Genomic DNA, 15,048 nt, shown 5'->3' on the forward strand with positions numbered 1-15,048 from the left:
TTATTACGAGCATTATATAATTATTGAATGAAAACGGCCTGTTTTATTTATTGTATTTAATAAGAATAATTTTACTTTCAAATGCACAATTGATAAAGTACTCGATTAGACTATCTCCTTTGTAAGAAAGCATGTGAAGATCGTGTAACTATATACATGTATTATAAATATAATTTCATTACAAAAGAAATTTTAAGATGGTATTAAAAAATGGTTTGAAAAGCCATTATGTGGTTTAGATAAAGTAAGTAATAAATGCGTCATAATTTGTCTGTTTCTTCACTTTGTTGACATTGTTTTATATTCAGTCACAGATATGATAATATTACATAGTTTCTATTAATTACAGATTTGGACACATAATAATTAATAGTTACATTGTAATTGACAATAGAGCGCGTGCATAGCTTTAATAGATACATATTTTTATCGTTTTATGGGGTTTATTGATTTTTTTTCCAAAGATTATTATTACAATGTATTACTACAAAAAACGTCTATTTGACACCTCCCGAGCTATCGTAATGACCCCATTACAGATAATGGCAATAGGCCATTTATTTCATATCTATGTTTGCGCAGACCGCGAATAGGAGGACATGTGTAGATCCATTATACCGGGATTTAGTTCACAATTGCGTGAAATATTATCAGTGGGTGAAATGTGGCATATTGTGCGGAACCCTAACTCACTCTAAAGCTTTGTCACGGCGCGGGCAATAGAGCGAATGTTGCATGAACTTTTCGTTAATTATAATATACACTTATATGGATATTTGTCTTGACTAACTAATCTCATAAGTCATAACCTGACTCAAATGTTGACGCATACGGTGGCTTGAAATTTTTCGTTGTATTTTTTATAATGTAGGTACTATTAACTAAGAAATGATTTGTTATATAGTAATTGCAACGGGACGAATAACTAAATAATAAATAAAAGAAAGAATTTTAATACAGGCTAAGGCTATTGACATACACATGTATATCAGGAGTAAATAATTAAACCATTAATACTTATATGGAGATTTTTATAGAATAATTAATTTATCTACGCAGATACTAAATAGACAGGGCTAGATTTTCTAATTTTAATTTGATATAGGGTCATCAAGCATATAAAGGACTTAGACATTCAATGTGAAGGGACAATGAACTCGAAGGGTGCGTGAGGTAACTCACACATAAAATATTTTTTAATGAACGTTTAATACATTACTATTATTTTATTGATCGTTTCTTATGCTTACGATGTTATGATATCGTTTTAAATTAGCAATGTTACGGAAATTTAGCGTGCAACATTGTGAGGGACGAATATAATGCCACGTGCCGACCCACGTAACAAATGTGACATCTCTATATAGACAGTTCGTGTAAAAAACATCGGATTAATGATTACTTTTATACGAATTCCATTTGATAAAGTACTGTAGTTTCCCATTGCTATTTACTTACGTTTTATTATGTGGTATTGTATATCGATGTAGGTATATAAAAAACATCAGGGTTACAGTTTAATTAGAATCATTTTGTTTAGAAATTTTGTATCAACTATATGACTACTATTTAATTAACAAATAAATTCTATATAATAAATAAACATAATTGTGATATTTTTTACGAAACAAGTTTCGAAAAAGTTAGTATTTGTTCTTCTCCTTATCTCCTCTTAGTAATTTACATATTCCTCTAAATAGTTTTAGAGATGTTACAGAGATCTTTCTAAATTTGGTAAAATATAAACAAAAGAAATGTTCATTACGTACCACTATAAAAGTTTATAAATGTACTTCTTTCACAAAATAACTCTTTTAATACAATAGTATATCAATTAAGTCAAATGGATTTAAAAGTGCCTAAGTCACAAAATCCTTTCAACTATTATTCTGGCATCATTACTCTACTGTGGAACTCATCTCGCTTCCCCAAATCGACAATATCTGTTCGGTCGCGTGCCACGTAATCTCTTAACCCTCCGCCTACGGAGTCGCGTGAGAAGTGAATTAAATCGCCACGGGGTCCGATCGACCACTTAACGGATCGTGTTCGTGTCTTACGATTGATAGTAGGGGTGGGTTGTCGTTGAAAGTTAATTCGTGTTGGATGTCACTGTAGTCACTTTATTACTTGTTAGAGGAAATGCAATTTTCTTATAGATTTCCTTAATGCTTGGGTAGGGGAAAATTTTAAATGATTACTTTGGCTTAATTTATACTTTGGAGTGAGTTGTAGTAGAAAAATGTAGAGTAAAATACTAAATATTGATTTAGTTCAGTGCGGTATATTTTTATAATTGACTGTGATTTGAACTATATAGTATATAGTTCAAATCACATTTCCATGATAATCTTAGAAAATTCAATTGAAATTTTATGATTTAAGACAAGACAATTTCAATTTGGTCATTTTGTTTGAGATCAATAGTGTATAACGTAAAACAAAATTTACGAACAAATAAAAGTATATAACATAAAAATAAAAACATTTTTTGTGTTTTCTTGAAATACTTTTTTATAACAATACAATATTATATTAATTATCAACAGGATGTCAAACAGAGAAGAGAGTTTATAATTTTTCTTTTATATTTCGTGTTATCTCTGTTAATCTCTATTAGTACATTAGGCGTGAACAAAAGTGATGAATGTTCGGAAGTTATTGTTTAAATAATCCTTTCAGTTTACAAAGACGACCCTCAGTCTCGGCGCTCTATTAACCCTTAAATGGCGTTGTGCGGGGTCGGAGCGACACGCGGTCTGTCACATTCACAATATCGCTTCATAGTTTATTATAATATTTTTGTTCAATATTGCCCCTATTTTCACCCAGTAATTTAATGTCTACCACATTACTTGTTTTTTTTTTTATTAGATATAAACAGTATGTTTACTAAAAGTACAGTTTTTTTAAAGAAAACGAAGTTAAGGATATATTACAAATAAATATGAATTAAGGAATAAGCTGCTTAATCATATTAAAAAATCATGATACATTGTGATTTGGAATATTAAATAACTTTATATTATACTATACTTATGAGGACAATGTTGTGTACATCTGTTACTGGTACTGAGATATTTTGAATGATGTATTGTAGTAATGTAAGTAATACTAATAAATAATAGACAATATTCTTCATAGCATCGATCACATAAATTAGAATATTTGCGAAATTAATTTTAATTATAATACTATTAATTATCATTTGTTCCGTTAATAGATTCATGCTAAAATAAGATAAGCTAGAAGAAAATTAAACGTTATTTCTTCACCGGCCTCCGTGGTCTAGCGGTTTAGCACACCATCTTACTTCTTAGGGTCGCGGGTTCGATTCCTCGCACGGCATAAATATTTGTAATATAATCATGAATATGATTGTTTTTAATGGTCTGGGTGTTTTCTATATATAATATGTATGTATTAAAAAAAAAACTATGTATTTGTATCAGGTATCACCTATAACACAAGCGTTATAAATGTGTGAATTGTTCTGAGATTATTATTAATATTACTGGGCTGTATTTAAAGATAGTATAAATAATATTCAGAAGGTAAGATACGATATAATTGGTTACATATACGAAGGAATAGTTAATTTAGTGAACTTAGATCGTATTATTTAAATAGCAATATACAATTTTTATATCAGTCTTATACATTTGTGTAAAACAGCAAAAATAGAAATAAAAATAATAAATAGATATAAAAAAATGTGATGACCCAATAATTTATTTAAATAAATGATATTCAATTCTATTCTAATAAAAATAACCCCGTGTGGTCCAACGGGAACCGAAAATTTGTCGCTTGATCCGAGATGACAATAAATCATGTAATTTAGCGACAAGGCGCGATTTCGTTCATAGACTCATATGGGTGGATTTGTTCAAATGACAGCGACATGATGTTATTACAAGAATTACAAGAATATGACAATTTATGCACGAAAGTAGTAGTATATTACAATTTAGGGAGTAAACGTCGGCGGTAAATCTTTGTATGAAGGGTAGATCTGTACTTTCTTTTGTTTATTGGACTGCAGATTCGTACTACCGTAAAATATGTTTCATATATTAAACACAGTACTCACATATCGAGTTATAGATGGTGTAGATTATATTTGATCTAATCTGATTTATTAAAAGAATATCTCACTTAATTACTATCGTGTACTATACCTATATAGATATAGTGTGGTATATATTTTTTGGTTTAGAAGTTCGATTCTTAGACGAGTGAATATGAGAAAATACTTTTTCTAAATTAGTTTACTTATTAGTTTTTATTTTCCATATTTGCCATAAAGTAACGTATAGAATATGTTACTTTATGGCACCCTACTCAAAATAGGCTATCATAACTGAGAGTAGATAATTCGTGGAATTTATTATAAATAAGTACTTATTAAAAAAAGATTGCTCAGTAACTACGAAAGCATAAATAAAGTAAATTAAAATAATTAAGCCATATTGAGAACTTTAATTTGCGTGGTATCCAGTGTATGTATCTATGTATGTATGTATATATGATACTAGGGTATAATTATTGAGTACCACTTAATTATATAATAAACTATTATATAAATACATACCGTATTTACATGTACAGCAGAAAAATACCAAAGAAAGTAATCTTTGCTTTCCATTCATAGATTACTTATTCATGCACAAATATCCCAATAAGATTATTAATAATAATTAATAATAATTAGTATAATAATATGAGATAGCCTACTAATTCATAACAGATTATATATACATATTTTCTTTACGTCGAGACTTAAAATTGTTGTTACTAGCTTAGTGAATAAATAAAATTATGATATAAAACAAAAAAGTAAATATAAATTATTTCTGTTCTATTTTACAATGATTATAATATACACAAAGAGATTTTCTTCAGTGTTAGTTGGAATTGTATCAGTACATATTGGAAGTCATAACACTGTATATGTAAGTGGATCGATGTGGCTGGAACCGGTATATGTGTACATAAGCCGGAACAATGGCCAAGGCGTCGACACAATGGACAATGCCCGTAGCTCCGATACGATAAATACAGTCATCTGTCTATGTGTGTGTTGATATGTGCTTTTGTGTTACATAATACATATGTTACTATAATATAAATCTTGAAGGAGAAACACAGTCAAAATCTATTGAAAAGTATAAGAGTAACAGAAATATACATATAAATTGTATTTAATAGAAACTAATAGAATTTTAAGTCGATTTTTGAGGTGGCAACCCAGTGTGAGACTTATTCGCATTCGTAATTCAACTCTCGACCTCAGGACAATTCACACAGCACCATCTAGTCCCAAGCTTGTTACTAGGAATCTGATAGAAGCACTTACATGTTTTTTTTTATAAATACAAAAAACCAATACAAACAATCGTACTCATTAATACAAATGTTTGTGCCGTGCGAGGAATCGAATCCGTAACCATCGGAAGTTAGGAGATGTATTACCATCGAGACCGTCAGTTTAGTGAAGTATATTGGAAATAAAAGAGCAAAGGAGTGTGAGAGTGAAAAAATAATCAAAGAAATTCATATATATTAAGTTTTAAAAAATATACTAATGAACCAGTTGGACAATAAAAAGAACGATTACAAATAAATAGAATGCAATATAGGTATGTTAAACGAATTATAAAGCTATATAATTGCATATCTGTTCGATATTCCATTTATATGTACTATAGAATAAAATTGAAACTAATCGCTGTTTCTATATACAGTGATGAAAAAATATTATTGAAAAACTTTCTCAAATTTATAGAACTCAAAGAAACGAATGTTACACTTTAACTTAGGTCTAATTATGATAATTTCAAATTTAGTATTTGATTTTTCCAATTGGAGTATAAACAAAAAACTTATAAAATAGTTTATAATACTAAAACAGAGCTATTAAATAATATATGTAATAACATGAAACTGTATAGAATTATTTGATCACAGATGTCGCTAGACCAAAATAAGTGTTATTGGAGGCGTGGTTCTGGTAGATAAGTCGATTTGTGTCAGTACGGTAACGACACACATAAATTTGTGCAGACAAACACAGTTACAACGGCTTAGCTTCCTGGCAAACAAGGGCGGCGGCGGCGGCGGTCCGACTGACATGGTGTCGCATTTGAGGGTTACTCGTGCTTATTAACTAGATTTTATTAAAATTAAAATTCAATCATATAAAAATTATATGAAGGCGATAAGGATTTCATAGAATACTATAATAATACCAAGTGATAAAGTGATGAAGTGATAATAAAGAATAGATTCGTTCAGACGAATTTTGTCAATTTTGATATTTTTATGGATATTTTTTTTTTATAAAACGGAAAAGTATGTCTGTTTGTGTAAAAATTTAATGTGAAGACAAAATACCATCTGTATTACAAAGACGTTTTATCTCAATGAAGTCGCGGATAACCGTTAGTAGGGAATAAACAGACAATGAATTTTGTAGAAATTGATAACCATTACCTGTACAGTACGAACATTACAATACATGCTATGTCGCTCATTTGAGAATTCTTATAAGAGGAGTATATCCACGCAATAAAATTAACGAATTAGGTATTCTTCTTTATTCGTTCTTTCTCTACAGAGACTGCGTTTCCTGTCACCCAATCGCGATAGCAATAATTTATACTGAAATTTTGCCGTTAATATTTACGCTCCGCTCTACTCGGCTTACTCAATTTTTAAAACAAATAAAAGTTATACTTTTATGAAATTATAATTCCAATGCCATATACATTTTTTCAAAATCTTATAGTGTCTTGGTCATTTCATTAGAATGAGCTGAAGATGGTGCTTTTGAAAATCGAGTTCGAGATCGAGAGGGGGAGTTTTGGGTATTATTTTTATGTCTTTCATAATTGAACATAACTTTTTTAATATTGCCGCCAAGCTGCCCTATAAACGTATTCTTATGGTTGCATTACCGGCGCGTGCGCAGACCGGTGTGCGATCACAATGCAACGGAAGACGCCGCCCTCGACAGATGGCGCTCCTCGCGACCGTCTTGAAACTGGTTTCTAATGAACGCAATTTTATTGACCTCACCTTTTGCGGGGTTATTATTCATATCTCGAGTGAACCTTGAATGGTTTTTTGTTAACCTTAAAGAATAAAAGTATATTTAGCAATTTATTTTTCTGATAATAATGGATTACAAATGCTTTTATATATGAATAAGTTATCATTAATACCTATTAATGATAATCTATTTTAAAAGACGTCTAAGAGACCTCTTTTAAAATAGATAAATGGGAAAAATAAATAAATGATTTCTTTCCTTACACACAACCAGACACTACGTGTATAGAGAATTTACATTTATTTTATTACATGTACAAGTTACATTACAATTATTTTTAGATTTTTCTACTTTCCAGCGGTTTAGCACATCGCCTTACTTTTGCTGGTCGCAGTTCAGCGAGTCTTTGCACAATATATTTGTATTCATTGGTATGATTATTTGTATTAGTCTAGGTGTTTTTTATATGTTATGTATTTAGAACTTATTACATAAGCTCTGCTTATTTTGGGACTATATCTGCTGTATGAATTGTACAAGATTATTATTATTCTCATAATTGATGATAATATATACGTCGTCAACTTGTTCAACGTTTCAATCGTCAAAAATATTCAACGTCTATGTACAAGAGTATAAATTAATTCTTATTTTTTATTATAATTACCACATATATGCACAGTTAGATAGGAATCTCCACATCTTGCCGTCGCGTGCGCACAACTTCACACACTAACACGTGTGTCTATGAAAGTAAACACACAGAAAGATAACAACACGCGCCAATTCGAGTGCCGCGTAATGAATGAGCCCTAAAATAAACCGCCATACAAAAAGCACATCTTGTATTACACTGTTTTGTATGGAGAGGAAGTAGGAAGGCAGCTGGCACTGACTTCTTTTTCGGTAATGATGGTTCGGTAGTGCATTGCGCTTTTGTTCCGGTGTCCTGTCGCGTGCCTACATCTATTATTTCGTCTAAGTAGGTGGAAAGGTGTTCACCCGTAATAGTACCGTTGCGTCTCAAGATGTTTGCGTGGAGATGTGGAGGGTTGGCTGCCTACATATGCCTCAGTTGTCCATATTCCTATTTGATTGTCATACGAACACACACAATCAATATTATTAAATAAAAAGGCTGGGAAGAGAACTAAGCAGTATAGAAGGTTACATTAAATAAAATTTTAATAATTGTTTACGCCTCTCTTCGATATTCAAAATTTTAACACAATATCTTTTATTAAAATTCTTTTTCTAAACTTATTTTCAAAATTTTAATATTAGAAATGGTGATAGAATATAAAATGACTTCAAATGTCCAAAATTGTATTTGGAATATATAAATAAACTTCTTTCATGATACGTTGAAAGGGGTTTTGTTTTTATATATTTCGGCTACCATATAAATATAGTAAAAATATTAATTAAAGTTTTTAATTTCCAATACGATATTCTAAATTTAAAATCGGTTGCCGAGCTAAGTTTGGTAAGTATATTATGTATTACGAGTCTCTTAACTCTATAGGTACTTATGCCGTTGAATCATAATTGACGACTGTAATTTGGTTCGTAAACTATGGTTTCAGAATGTAGCGTGCAGTTGGTACTACAATTGTTAGTGAATCGCATAGGATCAAGGAGTTTCCTCGAGTGGGTGTAAAATTGATAATAAATTATCCAATTAAGTACTATCTTTGTGGGGTGGCTGATACTTTACATATGCAATCATGACCAATTTTCTTACTTATTGAAGGTATTAGCAGTACCCTCTTCAGTGCTAGTCGGTGCCAGCATAACAGATTTTAGTTACAATAGATTTTATAATTATTTATTAAACACATCTTTATATAGGTACTTAAGTTTTCTCAAAAACTATTATTTATAGGTACTAATGATGCTGATACGTATAATAAAGATGAAAAGGTTTTTTTTTAACTGCTTAGGTCTCTGTATGTTTTATATTAAAAATACATTTTAGTATTTACAAACAGTTTATTACTTAAATAATAATTGGTTCTACTATACATTGTTTCAGGTTCTGAAGAAGTGGGAATAGCTACACCTAATAATGATGAGAGTGCAGGTAATACGTTTGGTATTTATTTGAATAATTAAACTATATTTTATTTTTATCTGATCACAGCCTGTTATCAATTTTGATTTAAATAGGTTCCAGTCTCCTTAATCCAGTCCATCTATATAGATTAGACGTAAAGTAACAATCGTCTTTCAAAATTGTAGGCACTATAGGTATAAATATTGAAATACTATAATAGGTATAAATAAGTACAACATGTCGGTATGGTTTATATTTTTATTTAAATGATATTATAATATATGATTTATTGTTTTAAATAACTTAGAAGCGGATTCACTTCCAGTACAATGCAAACATTTGTTGTCATGAAGATCAATGTTCGTATTGATTTGGGTGGATTTATTTGTACCTACCTATATAACGTTTGGTATGATACTAGATTTTAAGCTGTTTTTTTTTATGTAATTTAAATTTCGAAATAAGTTGGCAGCCTACCTGATGGCCAATGGTAACCGTAGTCTACATATATCATACAGAACTACGAACATCACGTTATCATGTGACGTCGGTGATATAACTCATGCGTTGCCATTCATGTCCATGAGATGCCATATTGTATAATTTCACTTCTTTATCAATCCGAAGGCAGATTACAAAATAAGTTGGTTAGAAGCTGATATGGGTGACATTGAGGTACCCACGCAGACGTTATGTAGACTACCTATGACTACCTCGATCAGTCTGTTTGTGTTGTCTAGGATTATTTGTTTGTATATTTATTGAAGTATTTACGTGGCACGTGTCCATCGTCTCAGACTCAATCAATTGTTTGTGTCTAAGTCATAATCGAAGACTACGATTACATTTATCAGTCGATTGCGTGATATAATCTAGTCTCTATCTATCTCAGATAGCAGTAGGAAGATTTTAGTCAGTAATGGATATATTCGTCAGGGCCGATAGTCGTTTATTTTGGATACCGACTCCAATTAGGGGTGTTGATAATGTTCTGATATTAACAGTCTTCATACCGAAAAAGGAAGGCTGGAGAAGAAAATCTCTTGTATACAATTCTGTTCGTGGGGTAAGTTTTATATCCAAATGTCAATTATTTTTATCTTTATATATCTTTACATCGAATATATTTATAATTTTGTGATATTAATAAATAGATTTCTGACTGATAACTTCAAATTATGATCGAAATTATATTCATCAGAAAAAAGTTACCCAAAATAATCTATTGTATTCTTTAAACAATTAAAATTAATGGACATAAGCTTAATAACTAACACGTAAATTTTAATTAATTTCAATATTTAAGCTTATTACTTATATTCAAATTTTTGTCAGACAAGTACGCCATCTGACAAAATTTAGTAAAAAGTTATCTCTAATAGTCTATTGTATTCTTTAAACAATGAAAATAAATGGACATTAACTTAATAACTAACACGTAAATTTTAATTAATTATAATATTTATCACTTATAAAAATATTTTCTAAAGATTTTGTAGATTTTATTTTAATGTTACCTGTTATCCAAATATATTATGATTGTAAACTTCGATATCAGAATACGACGTGAGTAAATTAATAATGTTATTGATATAAAAAGACGATTGAGGCAAATAATTTTATTACATAGATAGCATTGCATAGCTTATAGATAGAATAGAATTTAATTACCATTATCTTATTATATTGATGGTAATAATCGTTTTATAAAATTTTTTGATAAAATTGTCTCTGTCAAATTGTCATATTTTTGTTTATTTTGTCACGTATGTATCTTGATCAGGATCTGTTTGCCTTTGTATTTTGATAATGTTCTAAATCATACCTCACCAATTTTAGATTTTTAGAGCTCTTAACTGCGTTTAAGGAGCTATTGACTGTATTTATAAATATAAATAGATTTAATTGCCTTAAAACTGTATACCATGCACTAGTACAATCAATTATTACATACTTATTACCTCCTGAGGAGGAGCAGATAAAACTATATTGCTGAGACTTGAACCAGCACAAAGATCTGTATTGAAGGTAATGACAAAAAAACGAATTCTGTTTCCTACTGAAGATTTGTATTCAATTTGCCAGGTCTTAACTGTCCGTCAACTATTTGTGCTAAACATTACGCTTCGTAAACATTCTCAGCTTCCATATGTTTCAAATGATACAAATTTAAGACGTAGAACTTATAAAATATGTAAATTAAATCTTTGTCGTACTGCAATAGCTAGTCGTCATTATAACCACATAAGTTCTATTTAGTACTATCACAAAGAAATAGCTAGGCAGCTACCTCGGACAAAGAATTAGTCTAGCCATTCAAAGTGAGAGCGCTGCCAGTATCTTCGGAACTTTGCCTAAAGGGACTCTTTGTAATAATATATTTTAGTTATTGTATTATATGTTTTAAGCTTTTTAATTTTAGGTTCTTAGTAGTACAATTAAGTTATGTAAATAAACATTAATTCTATATATATAATAAACAAAACAACTGGATTTAGTAAATTATACAGTTCTATTTTGTATACCTAATAAGTTGAATAAAGAATTGAACATATATCCCCTATCCTACTACAAATGTAAGCTGTTGTATGCTCTAAAACTTAACTTATGAAAAAGAAGATCTTTTAAAACTTTATTAACTTGACTTGTATCGTAAATATTGTGATTTCAAAAATAATGTATACTAATCATAGACCACTCTCTCTCTCTCTCTCACACATAGACACACACACACACATATTATGGTTTCTTTTTTTTTGTTTATAAGTTAAATTTTCTTTGTATTGGCAAATTTAAATATTTTGTAAATTTTATTAGACAATACGTGATGGGCAACGTCATAGCATGTATTTTTTTTGGAATGATATAAACTAGGTAGAGTGCGTCGATATTCGCAACACAGTTTTATACTTCTGTGGATATCATCGTTTCTTCAGTAAATTAGTACACATGTTTTCTGTATTAAGTAAATAAATAAATAAAAAAAATATATAAATAATCTTTATTCAAATAAACTCATTACAAGCACTTTTGAATACATGTTTAAATATATGGAAAATATTTTTGTTATATTTGAAAATATGAATGAGTTTTACTTTTTTTACTCTGTGAACAAATAGATAAGCTTAAGGTTTAAAGATTAGATCAATTGTATCACACTTTACCTAGAATGTGCAATTAAGGTTTCAACTTTAAAACTATTGATAATATCCGCTGTATCAATATATTTTACTTCAAATCTAACTTATATGATTATAAAAACATAATTACGACCTTTATGCACCCATAAAGTAGTATCTACGACGCTATTAGTACTAATATTTTGTTTGATTAAAATTTTCATAAATGTTATCTCGTTTGAGATAAAGTTACATAACAAGAAATACGATTTAAAAAAACACTGCTTTTTTGTATATATTTAAAATAAATGGCATTACAGTATCCTTAGTGTGATATCATATAATTTAAATAATAGTATTGATTAAAACAAAAGTTATAACACTCTTGCTTAATCCTACAGCCTACCCAATTTGGGTACAAAGTCTTCTGCGTACTTCAATCTCTACTGTTTAACAGTAGAGATTGAAGTACGAAGACTAGGATAAGAAGCAAATATTTAAAGCTACCGGAATTGCAACTCATGAGCGGTATCACGGACTTCAGTACACGATGTCTGTAGTATTGTTCATTTAAACAATTACAACTTATTATGAGGTGAGCCGAAAGCTTGTTTGCCTTTCCAATTTCAACTAATGAATCATAGTCATGGATAATTTATATTATTAAATTATATATGAATATTGCATATATCCATGCTGTGTCCATTATAGTGTAGGTAAAAAAAGGAATGGGCTGTAGATTTTTATTCATCATTTGCTTAAATGATGAATAAAAATCTACAGCCCATTCCTTTTTTTGAAGACTCTAGATTCGTCTAGGCAGTAGACATATACAATAATAGGGTAGTTGGGTTTGCCGCTAGTTCCTGTAATTTTTTTAATGTTTTGTTTCGACGAATGCAGTGAAATTTCTTTCACGATTTTAATTAAATTAATGCAATGAACTGTGTAAATATTTTAAAGTTTCAAGAATAAACATCTAATTTTGCAGTGCATGTAATAGTTTTACGAAATCGAATCTGTTTAGTACTACACTGTGTGAGTTTAGGCAATGGTGAAACTAGTATAATAAAAGTTTTTATGACGGGGTCATTATTTTAGAGATATGTTGCTATGGTAATATGGAGCTGTTTTGAATTTAGTTTCATGGAATTAATTTATATTATGACCCTAGTTTCATGTTATATAACACTAAATTAATGTAGAAATTTTTAACTTACTCTGGTGATTAATATACAAGCACCTTAAAAAAAGTGGGATCTGAAGACGAGATACGCGACACAGTGATTTGTTTTAAAATATTAATAATGTAATTAAGAGCGATTACGCATAGGTTGGTACAAGATATGTTGGTGTTTTGTGCCTCTAGTAGGTTTGTATAACATCTTGGGCACGATAAGGATTCCTGACAAATGTATTCTTTCTTTATCACCACGTGGTTTATGGAGTTCACTTTAAGCAAATTATTTCTATAATCGTATGAGTCATTCATATAAATTACTATCTGGGTATAAACTGTAATATTTGTACATTGGAAAATACAAAGGTACATACGTACTTACCTACGTCTATTATACGAGTACGTGACGAATTATTATTACACATATTATTCAACCTTATCATATGCTGATACGTAACATTTTGATGTATTCCGCATACGATTTACTAGATTAATTATTTGTGGATTGTACACAATTAGATACCTAATAACCATCGTAATAATGATCATTATCTTATCTAATATTGCAAATGTGTCTTTAGAGACAGAGACATAAGTAGTTTCTTGACTGCCCACTATACTACTTACATTAGGGATTACACGTAGGTGTCAAGTTGTAGTAGTTTTTAATGCGGCTTTGTCTGAATGACCTATGACATAAAAAATATTTTACATCATTGTTATTTTTTAATGCTACTACTTTAATTATTTAGATATTATTAATAATAATACTTATGGATAACTGTATCAATGTAGAAAACATTTGAGAAGGTCTAAATACTTTAGATAAATCGGAAGTAAAGCAGCAGATGGGCTAAACAGCTAGACCACCGAGGCCGTCAACTTCCGATGGCCGCGGATTCGATTGCACGGTGCAAACATTTGTATTCATGCGTATGTATTTATAAAAAAAATATCTAAGTAGTTATATCACAGAACAAGCTCTGCTTAGCTTGGGCCGAGATGGCGCTATGTTAATTGTCCAGAGTTATTTATTACCCGTCAAATAAGTATTATTTAACAGACAGTAACTAAGGTTTCTTCTTGAAATCACAGAAACATAAGGTTTCTGTAAAATGATTTTAAAATCGAATTATTTATCTGAACTGGAGATATCTAAATACAACTATCTGCTTTTATGATGTTGTTTTCCAGAACTTACCATATTAAAGGACATTGAAATAAAAATAAGTGATAATCACAAAATAAATGTTATCAGTATCGTGCACTCATATCGACCGCAATAAAACCGGTCGTGAATCGGCCTTTTCCTCATTTCCTTATGAAAAAAAAAATTATTTATGTATTTCAACATTGCTTATTGAATGGTTAATCAACAATCGGTTTTTATCACACACAATTTTTACATTAGACTAGTGGACCTAAAAACACTAAGGCTAACAGGTCAGAAGAGGTTGACCAGTCCCGTTCCCATGTTTAGGCGACGTATTGTCAGTTGCCAATAAAAATTGACTAATAATCGATTTTTTATTGACAACTGACTTAAAATCAATTTTAATGCTATTTTAATCCATTTTTATCTAGAATGTCACTTACTTCCCTTCCCGGTCGCGGTTGTATTATAACCGTGTGTCATTAA

General features: G+C 29.9%; 1 protein-coding gene across 2 annotated transcripts in view; it reads left to right on the forward strand.

Moving 5' to 3' along the window:
• LOC131847164 (transcription factor hamlet-like) overlaps positions 1-15,048 on the forward strand; it is a 133,991-nt gene that overhangs the window by 33,021 nt on the left and 85,922 nt on the right. For both annotated transcript variants that reach the window (XM_059196640.1, XM_059196641.1), the window contains exon 2: positions 9,090-9,137. In XM_059196640.1, the coding sequence (XP_059052623.1) occupies positions 9,090-9,137 (48 nt within the window). The remainder of the gene's footprint in view (positions 1-9,089; positions 9,138-15,048) is intronic.

This window comes from Achroia grisella, unplaced genomic scaffold (genome assembly GCF_030625045.1).
Source record: "Achroia grisella isolate CSIRO2021 unplaced genomic scaffold, CSIRO_AGI_Agris_v1 utg516, whole genome shotgun sequence".
NCBI classification, from domain to species: Eukaryota; Metazoa; Arthropoda; class Insecta; order Lepidoptera; family Pyralidae; genus Achroia; species Achroia grisella.